We start from the raw sequence: 24,109 nt of genomic DNA, 5'->3' as shown, positions 1-24,109 counted from the left end.
AAAGCCTTATTAATATCTGGCATTCCTTCCAGACCCACTCTGCTAGCATCAAATGATCACTGCTCTACCAGCTTGTCCTAGTGAAGTTATCAAGGCTATGGGACAGCCCAAGATTTGTAGCGTTGTTAAGACCTGCAGAATACCTACAGAGGTTTTAAAAAAGCCTTTAATTTTACATCCAAGTACCAGCCTTTACAGTGTGCTAAAAGAGAAGGGAAATTGCATAGAACAAAATGGAAGCAAAACCGAAACATTCCCACTTGGGTCTGAAAAACTGTTGAGGTAGCAAATAGCATTTAGTGTGTAATGAGCACCCACATCCTCCAGAGCCCTATGGAAATCTTGACCATTTATTTGATCTTCTTTTTCTCCCCAGTTGGATGAATGGAAAGATTTTCTACAACGTACATTTTCAGATCTTTGTTTGCTGTTAATTTTCTCTCTGTATCCATTTCAGCATCTTCCTCCTAGATGTTGTCAGTCAGTGCCACAGAGATTCAGCAAGGCTGTCTTGTAATCGCCACTGGTGTCATCCTGACAGGAGAAAAAAAAATGAAAAAAGGTGAGCATGGAAGTTCCTCTGCGTGCTCCGAGTGCTGACTTTGTCAGTCATGGAATATGCCCACACAGGAAAAAGACTTTGGAAAGAGCAAGCCAGACTTCAGCAGTGTTTCTGCCAAATGACACACCATCAAAATAAATGGAGAAATGAGGCCTGTAGCTGCCACCTGAAATAACATTTATCTAGTCCAATTCATTTCTTTGGAATCCAGGTGAGCAATTTATCAGGGCTACATCCTACAGAGCGGCACAAAGTCAGCATGAAGAAGAGCAACCAAGCCTGCTATGTTCAGATTTCATGTCTCCAAGTATTTGTGTAGCATCTTTCCCCTACAGGAAGGGAAAGGGCAATATCGCTAGCCCTGACACATGGCATCTTATAAAAAGCCACAATTGTGGTCATTTTGGTCTAGAGAAGCACTACAGAGAATATCACAAGGTAAAAAATTGCTCCCTTTGACCATTTTGTGATGACAGGTGTAAAGCCCGTTTCACTTCTCAGAAGGAATGAATGCAGACCCTTGAAGACTGATCATTAATCAACATGACAGACACTGACAGTGTCAATTAGAAGAAAGAGCCTTCATTATAGAACCAGACTTCCCATGGGGACTGCTAAGGATAGGGCTTCTGTGCCATTTGCACTGAGGGAGAGGAATGTCCCAGAGTCCTTAGGAAAAATGGTAAAACCCAGCATTTCAGCCCTAATAGGGGAAGGGCATTCACTCAGAGCTGAGACTCTAACCACAAAAGCTACAATAAGCTTTGACAAGGTTCAGTTTCTAAACCTATCTCACCACAGTTTAGACCAGGCCTTCATTTAGGATAAGTCAGCTAAAGGATAAGTCAAACCAACCAACCAACCAACAATAACAACAAAAAAAACCAAACAAAGAAAGAAAACAGCACTGTTTTGATTTATAAGGGACTGGCTTGCGGTAGTTAAGGACAGCACAGAGAGAGGACAAAATGGCACAGCAATGTGGGAAAGGTGTAACAGGGAGAATTAAATTAATCTGGATTCATCTAGAAAATCATGAAGTGCATGGATTCAGAGTACTGTCCATGAAAAACCTGGAGCATCTCTCTTCGGGTTTGGTTTTGCCCAAGTCACTTCCAGAGCATACAATCTGACTCACCTTTCAGGTGTGTATGTCTCTCAAGGAAAAGATTGTTAATAGGCCTAATGAAGGAGGGCTTAGCAGAAAATGATATTTTTACCAAAAACAACCATGAAAGCATCCCACAGTGCTGGACAGGTTAGGAATGTGTATGATGGTTAAGAGCCACCATATCAAGATGCTGCTTACCATAATCATACTGGAGAGAGGCTTTCCTGCAATATGCTTGAATTCAGCCTTTATAAGATTTAAATCAACTTCACTTCGAGAAACGATCACCCTTGTAAGAGTCCCATCATTGGTGCCAGCTCCCTGGAATAACAGATATATCAGCCTGTGATGTCAGTGGATGTTCAAAGGATAAACTGTTGCAAACTGGTCCCAGACAGGAGGAGTCATGTTTCAAACATTGGTTGGCACATGTTCTGCAGCACATCTGCCGCTCTTTCTGGAAGGCTAATCCCTGGGGGTCATTTTCAGTACCACAAGCCTGTCATGGAAGTATGCTGTAAGTTTTTGCACACTTCAGATGCAAAACCAAACATGTTATAGAGTTGAATGTCAGCACTGAATACATATTGTACTTCTGCAGCATCACCTATGCGACACTTGGCTTCAACCAGTATTGATTAATCACCCACAGGAAAATTGAGGTCATGGTGATAACAAATATTAGTTATCTCAGCTTCCACAAGTTCGGGAGAGCTGTTGTCTTTTACATATCAGTTAAGAGTTACAGGGCCACAATCTGCAGATGCCTTATGTGTCCCCATTTGGGACTCTTTCATTTTATACTGCCATTGAGAGAATTGTTTCCTAGAAAGAGAATACTGTGGTCCAGTCTATTATATTAACATTATGGACAAAAATTCCACCATGAACAACCTCCTAGAAAAGCCTCTTCTAGAAGTTTTGTCCACGTTTCAGAAAGTGGGACTAGGCTCCTTGCAGACTCCTAAATCAGAGAAGCTAGACTCCCTTGGTGACCCACTTAAAAGGTATTTTTCTGCCTAAGGTGGATGAAGAGATTCTGCTATTACTCGCAACAATAGCACTAAACTTGCCGGATTTCATCAAAACCTTGCCTCTTCTAACTTGACTTGGTGGAAACCAGGTTACAAGTTCAGGCCAGTATGAAAACAAGTATGTTACACTGAAGAGTCTTACCTTTAAAGCATGGTACAGCCTCTCTGCAAAGTAGCAATGGACACTCCTGGTGCATTTCACTAGGCGTACAAAAAGGCTCAGTAAGAATCGACTGCAATTCCAGTTCAGAGCAGCAGGTAACCAGAGATTCAACATGATTTCTGATAATTCAATGTATCCCTGGGATCTGAGTTTATCTTACTTAAGAAGAACCCTTTAATTACTACCAGATACCCTTATTAAGTAGACCCATCCCATAACAGTTACCTGCTGCAGGAGAAAATGCAGCAGACTCAGACAAAAGAAAGGGAAACATAGCCAGTCTTACCAATAGCCAGCATGGCATCCTCAAGTGAACCACAAGTTTCACTCTTGATGGAATCTTCTATGCTCTTACCAGCCAGTTTCTGGTATTCTTCAAACACTGTTGGAAACAAAGAACTTCATTTTTTACCAAGCAACTGCGCAAGCTTTTTTTGCCCAATATTTACAGATATTGCTTTTGTACTGACACAAAAACACTGAAGGAATGGACACATTTTCACCAACTTCAGGAGGCTTTAGTCAAGCCCAGAAATCAGCTACAAAAAAAGATGGCAATGTTCACAGAAACACAACCCATCCACAGGTCTTAATTCTATGCCTTAATTTGAATATGCAAGTTCAGTCACTTCATGTTAATTTGGAAATCTGCCCCTTCATCACTGTATTTAACCACAGAAATGAAGCAGACAACAGAAGGTTAGGCACAACTCTACCATGTGGTCTTGTGTTTGTTGATGCCACTAGCTTCAGGAACCAAAACAAAATCAAATTAAACCTAGGATTATGCTGCTCATGGCTCTTGGACTTTTAAATGATGACAACAGTTTGGGAAAACTTACTATTTCAATCAGAAGGAAAAAAAAAAAATTCTCAGAAAAGATGAGCAAAACACAGTTGCAGATTCCAAGGTATTTGAACTCCCACATTAACAAAAGCTCAGCAACAGAGTTGTTGTTCACCTTATACACTTTATATACTCCAGGGTTCAGATCTCAGTTTTGATTCCTAGCTTTCAGACTAACAAAGAAGGAAAACCGCTGTGTAATGCAGTGGGCATCTTAATGAAGTTTGCTTGGCATTCAGGATCAGATACCTAAACACTAACACTAAGATAACTTTGGGAAAAGGTAATGCCCCATAACAGATAGATGGATACAACTCCTCAACTCAGACCTACTTTACATATTAATATATATATTAATATATCTGCATATATATATATATGTACACACAGATATATATATCTCTGCAACAATTACACTCAAGTCTCAAGTTTCAAAGACAAACAGTTACAGGTTACCCTAGCACAAAGGAAATTACTTCCTTGGTGATATGGCAGGTTCCAAAGACTGGTTACATCCTGACAACTAGTTGAAACTCAGTTCTTACAGACAGGCAAAGCCAAAGACTAGAGATCACTTTTTTTGGTTTTGTTTTCAAATTTCATCTCCCAGCAGCACTTAGAAACACAAGGGGGAGCTGGCCTCAGGTCCTAGAAAACAACCTCAGAAGACCTCAGCTTGAAAAAGCTCAGACATAATTTATTTATCACTAGCTTAATTTATCACTTTATGTCCACATAAAGTAACACATATGGATTTACACAGTACATGTCTAACAGCTTAGATTCAACCAATATAACAAAATCTAGCGATCAATTTTGGACTGCCTCAAAATTCTTGAGATGACAAGGCCAGGTTTCTGTTGCACTGGGTGGTGGGGAGCTGAAGGCTCCCTTACCTGGATCTGGGTTAGCATGTTCGCTTCCAGCAGCCTCTGATGCCCTCAAAAGAACCTGAAGCAGAAGTGCAGAGTGCACCCCAGGATTCTCCATCACTGAATAAACATGTTTCTGGTGATTTTCTTTTGCCCCAGAGGAACCCATAACCAAGAGATCATGGGTCTGTCCACTGCATGCTCCTAGCTGGTTAGAAAGGGACTGTCTCTCTCCTTGGGTATGTGAAAAAAGCTATACCATCCAACCACCACCATTGTATAAGGACTCTCAAGTAAGCCACTTGATTTTCAGCAGCGGTAAGCCTTTGTAAGTTTTCTTGAAAGCTGCTGGCAGCTTTTGGTCACTGAGTGACGAAGAATAAGGAGACAGAATCAGGTACTTATTTCCGGTGACCTGTCTTTCCCAGCTATAGCCCTGACTCTTTGGCTGATGATTTCGCATTTCAGAGGCGAGCGCTCCATACCTTTCAGCAAGTGTATGGCACTCCTCTTGCACAAGATGGTGATAAACTGTATCTCATCAGTGCCCCGTATCTTCTCTCCAGCAGCATAGAGAGCCTGTAATTTAACACACAATTTTTAGAGAGATGTGCTCTGTGTGTAGCTGGTAAAGGAACAGAGTTTGGTTTAAGTTAAAGTTAAGGTGATTTTAAGTAACCTAAACCACTGTGTGAACTAGACTCTCATAGAATTGTCGATTATGAAATCCCTTGACTGTGTCTTCTAGTCAAACTGGAGCAACCAGTATCTCCAACCTTTCCATTCTTCCTCCAGCAGCTGGAGCAGCCAACAACACTCTTAAGTTTTCTTCTCTATTCTTTGCTGTTCCACTCCACCATACATACACTTCTGCATATTTAAAGCAGCTGAGCCCAAGCCCAGCTCTCATCACTCCTTTTTGGAACAGCAAGGCTCAGCAATGCAGGCAAAATTGAAAAACCTAAGTTGCTTCTGCTTGAAGACCACCCCTTCCCAAGCTATTGTGGCTCCAACCCTCTGTTGATCAGGACTCTGCTGCCTACTGAAGCACTTGGAAGTTCAAGACAGATGGGATGCAGGCGTATCATCGATCACAAGCATTTTATAGTACCTCTGCATCTTGGAGAGCAAGTGCTGGGTCCACATAGAAAGTGGCATTGTCCCTCTCACCCTATGAGAAGAAAGAGAAAGGTAACCATTTTATTACAGGAAGAATCTTCCATATATAAGGATCACAACATACATTCTGAGCGAAAATCAATTATCCTGATGAGCTATTTATTTCTGCAGAGTGCTCAAGTAGTAATGTTTCAGACAGCACAAGTACTAACTCCTTCACTGAAAGGCACTGAAATCAGTCATATGAAGCAGAGTCAAAAAACTGCTAAGTTATTCTGCTGCTAGGCAGGAAAATTTGGAAAATGCACTCAGCATTGAGAACACAGCCCCTGGAAGGGTGGTGAATTATAGCTGAGGGACATTGTTTTCTAAGGCCCTTGTAGAGTGCAATAGCTTTATGTGTATGTAAAAGTGAGGTGTCTCCCTGCAGCAGAGCTATGTTCCCAGCTGCTAAGGGAGGGAGGAATCCCTGTTTCAGTCACATTGAAGTTGAAACACAGATCCAGTCCAAGTCACACATTTGTCTCTGCAGTTTATCTGGTGGTCATGACTGTATTGCCTCTTCTACTGTGTGTCTTCTCAAAAGGAAAAAAAAGAAAAAAAAGAGAAAAATGTGAAGAACTTCATACTGTTATTTCTCTTCTCTAGCATTACCTGAAGAAGGCAAACCAGAATCTGTTCCAAGTAGCCACTTGTTTCTGATTTTATGTCTTCTTCCAGATCAGAACCATATTCTGCCCAAGGAAAAGAGGACAAGGGAAGGATTTGTTATTTGGATCACATAGCTGGGATATTGCCAGTCACTCAAGACATACAACACCTGACACTAGCCGAGAAAGTTGCTAGGGAAAAAGGACAGGACTGAGATCAACTCACACTCTCAGTGATACCCAGGTCAGCATTTGCAGCTGACTGAGTCAGTAGCTCCACTGATATCCAAGACATAAACGCTGATTTAACATTACAGATAGCAAAGAAATGTAAAATATTTACAAATACATATTTGATACACTCTAGATGGAAGTTTATTTAAAGGGGAAAAGCAGCCAAGTGTATAGCTACAATTTTGTTTGCATTCTGACAGTAGCGTGTGGCCAAGTTGAACCAAACCTGTGATTTGCTGACCTTTTCCTGCAGCTGAGTGTAAATCTGGAAAGGGATTTTCAAATTCTGTCAGCATAGCCATGTTTTGTTTACCAGGCTGAAAGCAGAGTTAGGCTGCCCCTTCTTGCTTTTAAAAACACCATCTACCTGCTGACAGTGCTAGCTGGTAACATCATTCCTGCTGTGCAATACATTGCTCTGACCACACAGATCAGGCCCCAGGCACTTTACCTTCTTTGTACGCCTTGATTATCTCTCTGATCTGTGCTTTTGTTCGGGATGCCAGGATCTCTATGATAACATCTTCACTTGTTCCCACACCCTTTAATAGAAAACATAGGGGAGAAATAAAAGTGGAGAAAGGCATCTAGTCATGGAGTGAAATTTATTGCTAAAGAAGTATGTTCAAGTGAGGAGGCAAAGCGCATAGCCTAATGCAGCAGTGTTAGGCTCCGTGATGAGCTGTGAGAAACCATCATAATGAAAGCTGGAGACACAAAGCACATTTGGTCTGAACATGGTTTCTTCTACTGATATGCTTAACTCACGAAGGATGATTTTATCTAACCTTTCACAATGCATTTCTGCAGTGCATTTCTGGATTTGGATCTTTGATGACAGTGTTAGAGGGATGCAGGGAGACAGACCAATACTTGTCTAGTTAATCCATCTTTCTACCATTTTAATAGACCTCTCTGCATCTGAAACTTGAACTGTATTGACAGGTAGGATCTCGGCCAAACCCAGCCTTGCCCTCACACCACCACTCCTTGATTTCTTAAGGGTTTTGTGGCTCAGTTGGGACATCAGGGCAGTAGCTTTGTGTCACTGAGCTCTGTTCAGGAGAAGCACAGCAGAGAGAAGCAAAGAAATGTTTAAATAAAGAAACAATCTGTAGAAGTTAATTCCTTGCCAAAACTGAGTTTAGTTTGCTTTTGCCTCCCCCAGGCTCTATGAGAAATGTACGTACAGAAACTCATTCAGCCCAGATATTAAAGCAGAATTTTCCCCCAGAATATGCATTGACAATACAACTAACTATTTCTCAAAGGCTACTGCTAATAACAAACTTAGTCATGTAGCAGTCCAGTTATTGCACTGCTTCTGTGCTGCTACTACTTAAATATCAGCATGCAATTCACTTACCTTCATGGCATCATAGAGCTCCTTGGCATCATATTTGAATGGGGAGTACATGAGAGCTACAATGAGCCTCTCAAAGTTGCCACTCAGTTCACACTTCAGGCTATCAATCAGATCCTGTTAAATATGCAACACACAGTTACATAAAAAGCTTCATGGGATCTTTTTACCACCTAAAGCTGTGGTAATTTACCACCTTTTTACCACCCTACTGCTGAATGACAGTATTGTGTTGATAGTTTATTAGAAAAGGTCCTGGGACTGGAAAAGGTACCTATCTCCAAAATGAGATTTGTCTACATGCTTCCACATTCCCTGTTGTCCCAGTACTTAAGCATCTCCCAAGTATTAATTAATTCTGCAGCAGGGTAGGGAAGATTAAAATCTTCTTCTACCCTGTTTTACTCAGTGAACAGAACCAGGCAGTTGAAGGCCTTTAATTGAGTAAAGGATGTAGCTTCACACAGGGCTGGTTCCCAAAGCCTGCATATATATATGAATTCAGGGCTTCTGCAGAATCAGGCATGCAGTCTGTCTGAAGATAAACTTCAAACTTTCTTATCCCTACAATGCATTTTTGTTATGGTATGACTCACACTGTTTCAGTGGGATGTGAGCACTCTCTATTCATTGTCCTATACTTGCCACCCCCACGTTTTCTTCCCTTTCTGAGGCCCTTGCATGGCAGTCCCCTTTCCAGCAAGGGTCATTGGAGACTCCAGAGTAGGGCTGGTGGCAGAGCTTGCTGATGGAAAAGTTTTCCTAAATGACAGTAAGATTTTACCAAAGACAGAAAGATAATCACAGGAATACATGGTTGTCAATAACTGCAGTTTGATTCCATTTTCAGAATTTCCAAAGAAATGCAATTAAATAAATCTTTAAATTGAGCTTTCTTTGGCATTTAAAAGGACTCCAAACTAAACCAACATTTTACTCAAAATGCCACTTAGAAAAGTATCCATTTTTGTTACAACTTCAAAAAGAAGTTAGACTTCAAGTTAAAATAGCAAATAAAAAAATAATTTTTAAGAAATATTTCTAGTAAAAAAAATTTACAAACTTGGGGGGAAAACCAGGTTTTCCAACCAAAAATTAATTTCACACATTCACCCCAAACCTTATAAATAAACATTCATCCACTTATTTGCAGAAGACCTGCATATCTTTTGCATCAGGCTTCCAGGATGAATTGTATACCCATTTATTGCATCCATTTACTGCATGCAGTGAAACAGTGACTGAATATGGTTTTGGTTTGGAAGAACCTTTCCAAACTGTGCTTTGAAGGATTTGGCAATCTCTTGACGCTGCGCATTGCTCCTCTTGGTTAGGACGTCAATTATAGCCTGTTCATCAGTCCCTGTGGAGAGCAACAATAAGCCATAAGCACAGTGCACAGAATAAGTTGAGACTAGTCCAAAATATCTCAATTCAAATATTCAGACAACCTTTCCTAGTCCATTGTCTTCATGTAGAATTTTAAGTGTGTACTGGAGAAAATTTAATTTTTAATTTTCCACATTAAAAATGATATGTCTGGCTGCAATTTTCTTAAGGAATAGCTTTCAGCTTGGCAATTAAAGCAGAACATAGAATTTACACATGAATTTGGAGTCAACTCACCAAGCCCTTTCATGGCCTTGTACAGAGTCTGAGCATCAGGTGTGGGGTCAAAGTTTAAAGCACCTGCCACAGACTTGCCCTCTGCTTCACTCTGAAAGAAGAAGAAAAATGTAGGACTTTTCACCACTGCTTTTCATCAGCTGAAGAAAAAGAATTTTGAAAGTATGTTAATAATATTCATTGCTTGTACATGGGGAGGAGACAGTAAAGTAGAGGGATTGGTTCAAAATCTCTCAGCAGAGCAGAACTCCAAAGAGAACACAAGTTTTCTGCCTCCATCTGCCTGTACTAGCCTTTGGCTCCTGGCAGAAACATTAAGTGCAAATCATTAATAGTGACACTGCTGTGACAGTCATTGCGTGCAAGCAGTCTGCCGCTCACACACCATTTTCTAAGTAGCAGCTTTATTCTTCTGCTCCTGCACAGCTGGTTTCAAGAAAGAAGCATTTCCTCTGAAAAGATTTGGGCCAAGAGATTACTTTGAAGGACAGATCCATCAGCAGGAGTGCAGGTTTTGTGTTCTCACCTGAACCAATGGCCAGCTACACAGGAATCTTCCAGACACCTAAGGTGCTGCCAGTGCCAGACTTCCAGGGCAGAAAGACAAGCTGAGACTTATTTCAGTCATTACAAGGTAGTAGGGCCATCCAAAAGAACTCAGGCTTAAGAGCTTCAATTTAACATCAGCTGTTAGTCAAGGGCCTGGCTTGAACATATTTATGCATCTCTAACAGTATGGTCCTATCAATAGCGGAGTACGTAAGTGTTTAGGCATAGAGTCATCACCACTTTATTCCAATAATGGACATGATTGTCTCTTTTTTAGCTTAAAGAGATTGAAGTTGCTCTAGGAAACTACAATATTCTCATAATCTTAGTTGCAGAGATAGGGTTAATACTGTACTAATGATATCAGTATGACCTGTCGGATTTTTAGTGGGGGTGGCTTCACAATCAGTGAAGTACCTTCAAATCAGAGCTTACAAACCAGAAGGAGCCACTGTGGTTGTCCCATCTGACTTGCATAACACAAACCACCAAATGCCACCCAGCAGCCACCTGCTGTGATGCAAATCCCTTCTGCTCTTATTTCCTGTGTGAAAGAGGGCTTTACCCCTATCTCCCAGAGCTCTTTCAGGTCATCCAAGCCCTCCCCAGAGATAAAAAGCCTCCCCAGGGGAAAAAGCCTTCAAGGGATCCTTGACAGAAAAGCTTGCAGAAATCTCCTTCAGGACCTGCGTTTCTGGCTTTTAATGAGAGGCTGGAAGATTAAGGGCTGTGTGCTCAGGAGTGTCTGTCAACAACTTCCAGGTCTAGCCTGGCTCTGCAGCTGAAGGGTGCCCACATTGTGCTGCACAGATGCTCAGGCTGGCTGAGGGCAAATTAGCTCAAGTGTCCTTGTCCAGTGCTTTACCAGTAGATGTAGCTGGCACATGTTTTCATGCCAGCCTCTTTGCTGGCCAAGCTCTGGAAGCAGTGACAAAAAACCAAAGGACAATGATGGTTGTTGAGACAGGTGGTATGTTCATCAATCAGAAAGATATGGAAAAGTTTGCTTTACAGCCAGCACATAGACAGACTCCTGTGCTACCACATCTTGCTCCCAGCTGAGAGAGCAGCTGTGGAGGGTGTCAACAGAAAACTTTTCAACAGATGCAGCTTTGAATCACAGTGATTACTGAGCAGCAAGTTTAAGGCTGTGGTGAAGCTGTCACTGCAAAAAGAGCGGTGACTAAAGCATTGCCATCCCCAACAGCTTGTCATCAGCCTGGAACAGAGAACAGTTTAGCTGAGCTAGCAAGTGCTCCTTCTCTGCTGCTCTGTGAAGTCAGCCCGCACCATCACAACTACCCTCAAAAGCAGGTTACACTCATCCATCTGATTTTGCTCTGAAAGAGATGGACAATCCTCTGTAGCTGCATGTAAAGACCATGTAAGAGAAACACTCTGGACACAACTCAGTGAAAGACAAAGTGCAAAGCTGAGCTTTCGTTTGAAGGCAGCAGAACAAACTGAACAATAGTAATCTTTGACACTAAGTCAAATAAACATTGACAACCCATCAAGGCTCAAGTGGCACACTCATGATTCAATCATAAGACCTCATTCTCTGTATACATAATTGTTTCAGCACAGGCTCAATCACAAAAGGTTTCCAGAGAAACCCTGTTCAGTTTGGTCTTGTTTTCCAGATGAACTGAACCTACAATTACCTAACTGAAATTACTCAAGCCATCTGTGCAACTTTCATGTGATGATGAATAATTCACACGAAAGCAATGGAATCAGTGTACTTCAGACATGATGCCCTGAAATGTTTTACCTATAAATGAAGGACAGAGGAATTAAGTTTTCCTACCAAAAAATTCTCAAAAATAAACAGCAGTTTGTTGAAAATCTGCAATTTGGGGACAGGTGGGGGCTCTGTTGTTTGGGTTGTTTTTTTGGTGGGTTTGGGGTTTTTTTTTTCAGTAGAAAGCTTCTGAAAAAGTTTCACATTTTTTCATTCTTTTTGCTTTTGAATTGTATTTTTTATGAAGGGGTTAGAAAATCAAAAATAATCTAACATCCTTCCTTTGCCCTCTCATCTTTCTTTTGTGCTTCTACCCCCTACAACACTGACAGGTAAGAGATCACTGGAGCTTTCAAGAACTTTTCTCCTTTTCTCATTCTGAGTTTTCAAATGATTTGCAGCTTTGGGCATAGTAGAGAGTAGATCAGCAAAAAGGGGAAAATTGAAGTGAGAGCTACTCCAAACTTTGGAATAAAGAGAGTACTACTATACTAAACTTCCAAAAGGAAATATGGAGGCAGAGGGAAATGAGCAAAAAGGAAGATTACAATTTTAATCTTTTTTTTTTTTTTTTTTTTTTTTTTTTTTTTTTTGAGGGGGAAGAGGATGTTGAAAAATCAACGTATGTTTTGAGATCAGGAAAGTTTCTCATCTGGAGCCTACTGTAGAAAAGTAGGAATTAGTTTGGTATTCCCCACCCCACAAGGTGTTTTGGTTTTGGTTTAGTTTTTTCTTGAGTTCCCACCCTCTAGTTGCAAAAATTGTAACTGGGAACATGGAAACGGTCATGCCTGTGCAAAGTGGTTTCTCTCTCCTTGGTGATGTGTTGCACCCGAGCTAATACAATACACTGCAATACAGCTCTCCTGCACCTCATGGATACCTTTGCTGGCAAGTGACAGCAGAGGCCCCTTGCTCCCTTCTCAAACACCAGTGCTAGGACTGGGAGAGGAGCATTAGCATTGGAGCCTTCATGCAGGCTCACCCCTTGCACAGGTTGCTGAATACGAAGCCATCTTCACAACAAGAAGCCGGGGGACTCTGGGACAAATCTTTCCACAAACAAGACAAAAACAGTCCAGAGAAAGCCTGAACGCTACTGGCAGTGTTGCTGGACGGGGACTGGGAATGGACTTCTCTACCAGTATTCTTCCATTGCATGTCTCCAGCAGATGTCTTCTAGACTTTAGCTCATAGTTATCTGGCAATAAAATCTGCGGATAAACCTGACCTTCCATGGGGGCTAATGGGAAAGCTGCCATAGCTGGCAGCAGAGCTGTGCACATCACCAGAGCTGCCTGGCACCTGTCCTGAGCTGTACCCTAGAGACCACCTCAGCATACCCCATGAGCATCCCCCCAGTCCTGCCACATTCCTCCCAAAGCCACAAGGGTTTAGAAGAGAGCATACACAGCATTTCTGGCTCCTTGCAGACTGACAGGGTGTTCAAGTCCACATTGTCATCGCAGTATTAAAAACCCACCAAGGAAAAAGACACTCCGGCTTGACCACATCTCCTTCTGTGACTACAGCCTGCCAATGCAGCTGGGGGCAGGCCAGTGCCCTGATCTCACTGCCACAAGAGACAAGAAGCCGGAAGCTTGCAGGCCTCAGCTGTGGAACTTTGTTGTTCCTCAGTACCATCTCTCGGTATACACAGTCGCACAAACACCCCCTGCACCACTCTCAGCAGGGAGAGTCTGCTGCTCTTCTTAAAGCCACCAATCATGTTAACATCTTTCTTAATCAAGATTTTTGAAGTGCTGAATACTATTTTATAGTCAGAAACCCAGCAAATAGATCTTGCTGATTTTTAAAGAGAAACATTTAAATCCCACACAGTGCCTGATGCAACTTACAAGTTACCTTATTATGACGCCAAAAAAATCAGGGTGTCTTACTTCAATATATCCTCTACTTACCCAGGCCTTCCACCATGCCATTGCAGTCTAATTCTGGGTCTGTTGATGAAGAAAAAACACACATATCACACCTCACAGTTAGGGAATCTGAGATTTGAAGGGGGTAGAGAGAGAAGAGGAAGAAACAAAAGCTCTTTCTATAAACTTACGACAAGCAAACTGGAATAACTGTACTCCTCAGGAGGCTTATTCCCTCTGGAAGCTGCAGAATGTAACTGGCCTCTCTATGCTGGGAACACACAGGTATAAACCATCCTTATCTACAAATTCCACAAGGCAACGCCCTCAGACATGGCTCAACCTGTTTTTCACAGGGAGAGATCAAATTGCTTAATATACGAGCCTTCCCTTATGAGGAGCCAGCCCTATGTTCACCCAGTTGACTAAAGCTCATTGCAATTTTTCCACTGCTTCTCCCTATACACACCCTTCCCTCCTAACATTTTGGCCTCTGGCACAGATACAACATGCAGATTACAACCAGGTAATTTCTCGGTATAAAACCCCACTGGGACATGATGAGTTCTGCTACAACAGAGTAAGCTGCTTACTCATTATTACCAATCCTTGCTATCTCTATCAACCTGGAAAACCAAACCAGGATTCTAAGACTTAACAAGCCCTCCTCTACCATCCTTCCTTCGAAACACCCCCCTACCCCCAAAACAAAACCCATACACCACAAACAGCCACACCCCACACCATACCATGTCCTTCCTACCTACACTTTACAGTAAAGCTCAGTAAAGCAGCAGACAATACAGAGATTGGGAGGTTCCCCCCTCCCACACCTAGACTTGCGTGGCATAAGTCAAGAAGCATCTCTAGGCTAGTACAGGCCCAGCACATTTAAGGCTAATAGCTTTCAGTAATGCCAACCCCAGCAAAGTTGTCATAGGGCTTGCACTAGCTGCTGTGATATGTTCAGGCTCAGAAGTGGAGTGTGAAATGTTTTGGGGCTTTTTTCCCCGTTTTCGTGTTTGTTTTAAAGAGAGAGGGACAGCTCTCAATGCTTTAATTTGGAGAAATGTGTCTGTGAAAACAGCTGAAATATCTTATGGTTGTAGCCATATTTTCCTGTCTAGACTTTTGTCAGAATCCACTGATGACAGCATTTATTTATTTATTTTAAATGGGAAGCTGCCCTGATAGAAATATTCCCACCAGTTATAACTTAACCCTTGCTATATAGGAGCCTTGTCCCCTCTTACATTTACAGACCCACATGGGATGCTGGGTAAACACCAAACTATGGGCCTCTCTCATTCCTTCCCACACACTGCTATTTCACTTTACCGAGCAGGGTCCCTGATGGCCTGGGAAGCTGCCCTGGCTATTCCCAAGAGAATGAGCTGTGTCAGCTGCTTCTGCCTCAAACACATCCATTCATCATACGGTGAGGTCAAGTTGTGAAGGAGGCCTTGCTCTTGGCCTAATAAGCATGCTGCTAGGGTCTGCACTAGCTTGGTTTCTAGCCGTGTTTGAGAGGCAGGTTCATCAGCAGCACACAGCAAGGAGAGCTCATGAGTGATCCTTCATTCCTCCTCCTCCTCCTTGGGGTAAGGTGGATTCAAAGCAGGATGGATTTGCTTTTACTGGATCCAAGGCTGTGTCTGGCTGACTATCCCTGTGCTGGGATTTAACTGGGTCAGCTTGCCATAGAGATCAGCTTTCTTAAGGACTCCAAGGACAAAGAAGCCCTTCTAGACAGAAAATCACAGTTACAGCAAACAGCTGTAGGTCACAGAGGGGAGCAAAGACCAAACCAGACAGAAAATGGGAAAACCCCCAAGAGATCATTCATACCAGCATGAACTAAAAAGGCTGTGAAAGGGCACAACAGGGACTTTCAGTGCAGGAAAACACTGGCCAGATTTTAATAAATCAGTATGTATGGGCTAGGAAAGGTCTAGAGAACCTGAACCCTGCAGCAAAGCTCAGGGCAGCGCTGTGCAGCCTTCATACATACCAGAGCAGCTGGCACTCGCAAGCCAGTGGAGCAGCAGGCAGACACTACAGTTCAATATCTCTTTTATTTTTTGTGAGATGCTGTTAAACTGAGCGGCTTCAAACATGAACAGATTCATCTTCACTACACTTCTTTTCCCCCCTTAACACACATGCTACGTATGTGAGTAAGCTTATCTGTGATTCACACACTTTACTACTCTATACCAGAGACACACATCCTTGACAACCTCACATATAGCTCAGTGATACCCTCAAGAACATGTAAAATTTCATAAAAGGGGCAAAAGATCATAGAATCATAGAATCATAGAATAGTTAGGGTTGGAAAGGACCTTAAGATCATCTAGTTCCAACCCCCCTGCCATGGGCAGGGACACCCCACACTAAACCACATCACCCAAGGCCTCATCCAACCTGGCCTTGAACACCGCCAGGGATGGAGCATTCACAGCTTCCTTGGGCAACCCATTCCAGTGCCTCACCACCCTCTCAGTAAAGAATTTCTTCCTTATATCCAACCTAAACTTCCCCTGTTTAAGTTTTGACCTGTTACGCCTTGTCCTGTCACTGCAGTCCCTGATGAATAGTCCATCCCCAGCATCCCTATAGCCCCCCTTCAGATACTGGAAGGCTGCTCTGAGGTCTCCACGCAGCCTTCTCTTCTCCAGGCTGAATTGCCCCTCAAGAAGGCATTTTTGCATCTCAGGGAGTACTTCTTTTTGGAAAGTAAACTCCAAATGCACAAAGACTGTCAACAGAAACTCCGCCCATCATCATATTAAAGTGGTTAGAATTAGGTATGGACCCTGATCCTGTTTGCTTGTATTGTAAGTACTGTGGTATCCCACAAAATACAGTCATCTCTCAGGCATCTGAAGGAGGAGCACTGAGGCAGCGAGTCAATCGTGATATGGGTACAGACACCTGCAGTGTCTGCACAGTGGACCTTTCTCAAGCCTCATTCGTAGGCCTCCTCTAAGCTTCCAGAGTGTCTGTTCCCAACGATGCAGCTGGCACAGCCATCAGCCAGCAAGAGTGGGCAGAAATCTCTAGCAGAATATCATGCACTGTAATCAGGTTTGGTCTGTGCATTTCTAATCCATTTGGTCCAAATCAACTTTCAGCTAAGACAAAACAAAGACACTATCAGCATACTCAGCTTTTTTGACTCTGCCTTTGGGACTTTCTAAGCTTGAATCAGTGACCTTGGGAGGTGCCCTTGATACATACTCAACCAGTGTAAGGAAAGTTAGGAAAGAAATCACAAACAGGTTTTTTCTCAAACTTTTTCAAACTCCCAAAATACTTAATGCGTGACAAGAAGCTGCTGGTAGCCTTAGACACATTAAGCTCTGGCAGTTTTGTCTTAGACTGAATGAAGGCAGTCTAAAGGATGCCTTAATTTAGATTGAGAGTGACTCAAGTATTCCAGGGTGCAGAGACAGCCTCCTTTCCCATCTGTAGATTTGTAGTCTGGCCCTATGCCTGGAAAATTTCAAACCATGAACTGACTGCTTTGGTAGCATGAAGGCTTATAGAATTTAGGTTCTCAACTGCTCAGCAATTTCACTTATGCCATGGCTTTTGCTTCTAATAGAACTTTTCAAGCCTATAAAGAACAGCACAGCCCATTGGGGATTTTGCCCCAAAGTTTGTATTTATTTTGGGTTTTTTTTAGCCAGGAACTTGGATATCAAGTGAAATCATTGTGGAAACAAGAGATCAAACATAGAGAGATACTTCTGTACAAAGTGATAATCTGATAAATGTATGGTATAACTACTAAAATTTGGGGAAATCAGAGCATACCCTTAAGGCCAAACAGGAGAGAGGTGTTCTGCTACAAGGCTAAAAAATGGATAACTTTCTCCAATCTAGTCTGTAAGCAATACCATGTAGAGCTTTACCTCTGATGAGGACCCAGTTAAGCAAACTGCATTGTTCTTTGTCTATTTTCAGTACATAAAAGAAGTCACCAAACTCATGCAGCACTATGCAGACATTACCCCTTACTTACAAGTCTTTAAGCTTTACACTCATTATTAACACTTTGCCCTGCTTTCCAGTGTCTTACACCAGTCTTTTGTCCCAGCATCTGCTATGTTTGCAGACAGGCTTGCAAATTCATTGTGCAAACTACATGAGTTTCATCCTGAAGATTTTAAGCCACTATACAAACAAGTCCAGAGACCAAACACTACCTCATGCTGCTGCTCTCTTTTCTTTTTCTTCCTGTTTATCACTACTTACTTGGATAGGAGCAGCTGAATGCCCTCACAATCTATTAAGCAAACACCCTTACTAATCAACTCACCATCACCTGAAATCAGATCATTATATGAGAGAGCTGTGTAAATTTGCCAATAAGCCAAACCAAACAAAAAGTTATTGTCTGTTTATGAAAGAGGTGTGAGCTGGGGGAAATGAGCAGACGAGGAAGGCAGAAGTCTGAGCAAGCAGAGCATCTGTAATGCAAAAATAAAGTCATTAAAGTCTAAAAAACTTGTACCCACCTACCTAGCAGCTCACTACTCACCCTGCCCTTTCTTCTCGTGCCTTTGAACCATGTTTGACAGTGAAAACTACCTCAAAATAGGATTATTTCCATTTGAAAATCACTAGTGCAGCTCAATTTTCCAACTTTCCTTCATTATCGCAACGTATTTCTCTTACAATGCTGTGCCAAGTATTAGAAAATTCCTGTCTATATGTTTTGAGGAGTGTTGAATCACAGAAGCAGCAATAGAGTAAAAACTCAGATCTTGAGTCCTCTGAGAACCTCTGTAGCTTAGCAGGATGATCCCCAGGGATAGCCAGTGCTGCAATGGACTGCACAAAGGTGTGCAGAGGTTGGTGAAGGGTGTGTGGGCTTCACCTTTCCAGAGCACTTCTACTGCACAGCGCCCCTCTGCTGCTCGTGGGAGAGCCAGGGTGAGGAGCTAACACAAACACAGCAGCTCTGGCTGAGCATTTTTCTGCTCATTCATTTCTCACGCTAGTGCTGGTGCCAAGGAATTCCTCCCAGTCACCCTAACAACCGTTCCCCACACAAAGGAGGTAATTGCTGTTCTTGTTTAACCCCGAAGGCCAACAAAGAAAGCAGCCTCTGAATCAAAACAGGCGAAGGCAGCTCACTTGGGTCTGATGGGGACATGACAGATGCCAGGAGTTCACATGCCAGCAGCGGGTGGTGGGCAGCTTTCAGGAAGCCTTTGGATGGCAGTGTGTGAAATATTTTGTGCATGTCCCTATCGACCTCTATGGGAATTGATTTTTTGTGTAGTTGTTGATGGAATGTACAGGTTTCTGCACACAATTAAAGACAGCATTGTTGCTTGAAATGACCGTGTAATGGAGACAGATTTATACAAAGCAGCCTAAGGGAGAAGAGAAAAAGCCCAGCATAGTGAAGTGCAAGGTCCTGCACCTGGGTTGGAGCAATCCCAGGCACAGAAACAGGTTGGGCAGAGAAGAGATTCAGAGCAGCCCTGAGGAGAAGGACTTGGGGGTGTTGGTTGATGGGAAAATGAACATGAGCCGGCTTCAGTGTGAGCTCGCAGCCCAGAAACCAGCCTTATCCTGGGCTGCATCAAAAGAAGAGTTGAAGGAGGTGATCCTGCCCCTTTGCTTTCGTGAGACCTTGCTTGCAGTATTGTGTGCAGTTCTGGTGTCCTCAACATAAAAAGGACATGGAACTGTTGGAACAAGTCCAGAGGAGGGCCACCAGGATGATCAGGGGACTGGAGCACCTCCCGTATGAAGACAGGCTGAGAAAGTTGGGGCTGTTCAGCCTGGAGAAGAGAAGGCTGCGTGGAGACCTCATAGCAGCCTTCCAGTATCTGAAGGGGGCCTACAAGGATGCTGGGGAGGGACTGTTCATCAGGGACTGTAGTGATAGGACAAGAGGTAGCAGGTTTAAACTTAAACAGGGGAAGTTCAGGTTAGATATAAGGAAGAAGTTCTTTACTGTGAGGGTGATGAGGCACTGGAACAGGTTGCCCAAAGAAGTGGTAAATGCTCCATCCACACAATGGATGTTCACAACACACAATGCAGTGTTCGAGGCCAGGCTGGGTGACGTGGTTTGGTGTGTGGTGTTCCTGCCCATAGCAAGGGGGTTGGAACTAGAGATTTTAAGGTCCTTTCCAACCTTAGCCATTCTGTGTTTCTATGATTCTAAATACATAATCACTCTTTGCTGAAAGGCTCACTACCAGACTCAGCAGATCACAGACTTATCATGACATTGTCATCAAAAGAAGCAGGTATAGGATTATATACAAGGAAGAACGTTTTTCATCAGGTGCAGATGTTTCTTTGTGTTCCTTTTTCCCCTGTAAAATCAGTTGAAAACCTCCAATGACTTCAGTGAGTGCTGAGACAGACACATGGCTTTCTGGTTGATTTTGGTTACCCTCCCACTGCTGCAGAATCACAGTGACACTACTGAAGTCAGTGTGGCCATGCTAACTACATTGGTAACACTGGAGCTGGTATCCAGACCTCCATTTGTGTACATTCAGATGTCTTGGTGGACATAGCAAAGACATTTGAGTGTCAAAACCTTGACAACAGGGAACACAGACAAGGAGACATAAAGTAGTGCTTTTCTTTCTTGGGGACATGGCATTAAGTCTCTGCTCAGGTACCTATGGTCTTCATCACCTAAGCAGATCATTGGGGACACTTTACATGAACACTTGCTTGAGCTCTTGGGCAGGAGCAAGGCTTTGACAAATGGGTCTGCCTGTGACAATTTGTCATTCAAGGTATAGACAGGTTACTGAGCCATATCTCACAACAATGTGGCACTTGCACGTCCTCCCCCTCACCTGGATGCCAGTTTCTAGGACCCGATGAAGAATTCACAGCTACTGGGAATGTGTGAGGGTGAATAGTTTGGGGCTTGTATTTTATTGTATGCTTACGCATTGGCTGTCGCTTCCTAAGAGAAACCAACATATTTCTGAAATTTTTGTAACAAGAACAGAAAACAGGGCAAGTAATCTTATATCAGAGAAGACTTTTGCATTACAGGCACTAAAAATAGCAATAGTGCTGCTAAAACAGCCAGCTCTCCTTAAGCTGAAGGCTGTGGTCTAGCTGTGTTAGTTGAAAATTTTCCAAGTTTTTTCTTGGAGACCTCTGCCAGATACTGGTGGGTGATCTAAGACCAGACCCTTTATGACACTGAGGTGATTAGATTCCACTGGGTCAAACCAGAAAGGATGTGTTCAGGGTCATGGAGAGAACAAGAAATCAAAACAACTTCTCTCACGAGGCAGTCTCACAGTGCCACAGTGTCTCAGTTGCAGAATGTCAAAAAGTATTCATTCATGCCTCAACAGACTACCTTGTGTACCAAACTGTGGGTTATTTTCAGCACCAATTTTTGTCACAAAGGTGATAAATGAGGGCTGCACATTTCAGACATGGAATCATTACCATCAGTTCATAGATAAGCTCAGTTAAGTGCAAGAACAAAAGAGGACTGATGGACAGGGCTTGTTCACCTGAAGAATTTTACTCAGCCCATGTTTGAGGGTTGATCTGTGTCTCTTTGACAGTGATGCAACAACCAGGTCACAGCTCACCAGTGAGTGTGCCTGTATGAAGTGCAGTGTAGAAAACACAGCACAGGCTTGTGCATACTGCCACATTACCAGCTTGGCTCTGAAGAGGCTGCAAGAGGCAGGAACATGGCCAAGGAAGTAGTGGCTCTGAGGAACGTGAAGGAAAGAGCCTGGGAAGGGAGACTGGCTGTGGGAGGAGCTGAGGAGGAACTGATTGTGGCAGGGAACCTTAGTGGGAGCCTTTAGCTATCAGATCATTTTTAATTGAAGAGAGCTACAAGATGCATAACAATAGATGCTGTTGGCTTAGGAAACAATTATCTTCTCCAGTGCTGGGCAGTAGGGAAAGCATCACATTGCTGGAGAAGCTGTGTGATGTCTGGAGGATTGCTTTTGTTAGGTCAGCATGTCTGGTTCTGGTCCTATGAGCTTTTGGGAATCCTAGCAGAGATTTGGGTAATACCTATATGAGCAGCAAAATGACTGCATTGCCTTCCAAGTCTATAGTATCTAGGAAACAAATGTAAACTCTTATCCCAGAAGATTTTACAATTCCTATTCCTAATTTCCTTTTCCATAAATAGTCAGTTTTCTCTTTTCATGTGAGTGTGCATGTATGTTTGACTCAATGAAGTAGTTCAATCACATAGATACACATCTGCATAAACTCCCTTCTAAGATTACAGGCACACAGCACTATGGACAAAAGTAATCTGATCTACCAGGGCGAGCACACATTCCCAGCAGGAAGCTGCTACCTGCTTAGTAACTGTGCAAATCCCAGCCAAGCATGTGGACCTCATGCTTGCAATGTCTCAAACCAATGCTTTTCAGTGGTGAAGATGAGGAAGACCAGAGAGAATGGTAGTGATGTGGCCTACAAATTATACAGCCAGGAGTTTCTGCTTGGCAGAACAAACAGAAGGGCACCTGGACACCATGTGCAGTCTGTATGCAGTAGAAAAGGCTGTTGTTGGAACTGCTGGTTTAAGCAGGGTTTCACAGCAAAATCATCTTGAAATAAGTATTTTTTTTTTCTTTAAAGCAATGCCAATTTCCCAGTCTGCTCTGCAGAATTCCAAGCGAGCTGCTCCAGTGTGGGAAATAGGCTATCAAGTATCCTGCCCTCCAGCCAGGCCTGCCTCCCCAGCCACCATGGCTGTCATTCCCTCCTCTGCCATGGTGAGTCCTGTGCTGCCCTTACCAGAGCATGGAGTGCTGTCAGGGGCTGCAGTCTAAATGACCACTCTGGGTTGGTACCATGTGCCATAATGTCCCTGTACCTGTGTGCAGTGGCCTCCATAATGCAGGTGACAGCCCTGTCAAGGAACATCTGGCTGGCGTTGATTCAGGTCTCACAGCATCCAGGCAGGAAAAGGCTCGATCAGCTCTCACTGGACAAACCCTACACCAACAGGCTCTAGGGCTGACACTTGCCCTTAGCCAGCTGTCTAAGCAGCAGCAGGCTTACAGAGGCAAGTGCTTCTCCACAGCTCATTCTCTATGTGCAGCTCTTCAAGAGCCAGCTAGGAAAGCGGCTGCTGGGGCCAGATCCTTCAGAGACATCATTCACTTAGCTTCACTGCAAACACACTGACAAGCTATTTTCATACTCATTTCCTGCTGTTGAGTTGGGGCTGCTCCTGAACTACCAAAAATACCAGAATGCCAGACATGAGTCATGTGCATGGCCAGCACAAGGAGCCTCTCCCACCTATTCCCTCTGCCCCAGGAGGAGCTGCAAAGGTACCCAAAGGGGAAAGCCTGGCCAGGAGTGCTGAGCTGCACAGTTCATACAGCCAGAGCTGGGCCCTGCCCTTACAGCAAAGGAAGCTGAGGCATAACAAAGGACAGAGAAACAGCCATAGCCTCATTTGCCTGCAGTAGCATCACAAGAGGGAAGGAAAGGCTTAATGCTGGCTGTGCCACCTCACAGAAACAAGTCTGCAGAGTTGGTGAACCCAGGGGTCCTCTGTCAACTCCTCAGTACCCCTGTTAGCACCAGCAGCTTGCAGCTCAAGGCCCTGGCAAGCAGACAATCATCACCTATGCACAACTCAGGAAAATGACAGGATTCATGAAGGACGCAGAACACTCACCATCCTGATCTCCCTTCCAGGAGACCATAGTAGAGCTGCTGCCTGGGGCCACCTGGGAAGCATCCCGCCTGGTCTTCCGGGGGCAGTGCCGGATCCAGATGGTCTGGGTTAGAGGCAGACTTGCTCCTTTGCTCCTGCATGTGGCTGGGAGGGAAATGAGCTATTTCCTATTTTGACCTGTGAGTCACTTCAGTGATGGAGACCATTAGTACTGGCAAAAATAGACATAGGGCTGGGAAACTCCAGAGCCTGGGGAGTTACAGTCTTTCCCTGCTTACTTTTTCCCCTAGAAAGGGACAAGTGCTGCAAGGCATTGATAGTACCTGACTGAACCTGTTAGCTTGGGAGGAGACAGATCCCACCAGGGTCTCTCTGACTGGCCTGGTGGACAGGCTGTCACTTGTGGTGTCTCAGATATGGGCTGTGTGCATTCCTGGAGCAGGTGGCTCCTAGTGGCACACAGTAGACCCAAATCTACCATCATGGTGACTATAGCTTGTAAGAGCTATTAACTACCTTCTGAGGGCACCCGTCTGCTGAGGACATGTCAGGATTTCCCAGCTGTAACCAGGCTTAACAGTCTCACTGCTGCATTGACATCCCCTTATCACCAAAGTACACAACAGACCTTACACAGGAGGATCAGAAATCCAGAAAACAATAGAAAAAA

At 43.5% G+C, this 24,109-nt stretch overlaps 1 protein-coding gene across 1 annotated transcript; it reads right to left on the bottom strand.

Moving 5' to 3' along the window:
- Nucleotides 1–438: 438 nt before the first annotated feature.
- Nucleotides 439–13,817, bottom strand: ANXA8L1 (annexin A8 like 1; the record flags this gene model as incomplete). The annotated part of the gene is made up of 12 exons (XM_080620543.1): nt 439–534; nt 1,872–1,994; nt 2,850–2,908; nt 3,157–3,252; nt 5,075–5,168; nt 5,701–5,760; nt 6,363–6,442; nt 7,044–7,134; nt 7,959–8,072; nt 9,224–9,318; nt 9,582–9,672; nt 13,797–13,817. 12 exons carry the CDS (start codon nt 13,815–13,817, stop codon nt 478–480), a joined length of 981 nt encoding a protein of 326 aa, XP_080476669.1. The 3' UTR covers nt 439–477.
- Between the last annotated feature and the right edge of the window lie 10,292 nt (nt 13,818–24,109).

The sequence above is a fragment of the Psittacula echo genome (genome assembly GCF_963264785.1).
Source record: "Psittacula echo genome assembly, chromosome: 6".
Lineage (NCBI taxonomy): Eukaryota > Metazoa > Chordata > Aves > Psittaciformes > Psittacidae > Psittacula > Psittacula echo.
The sequence above is the reverse complement of the archived record's forward strand: the minus strand, read 5'-3'. Positions and strand labels throughout refer to the sequence as shown.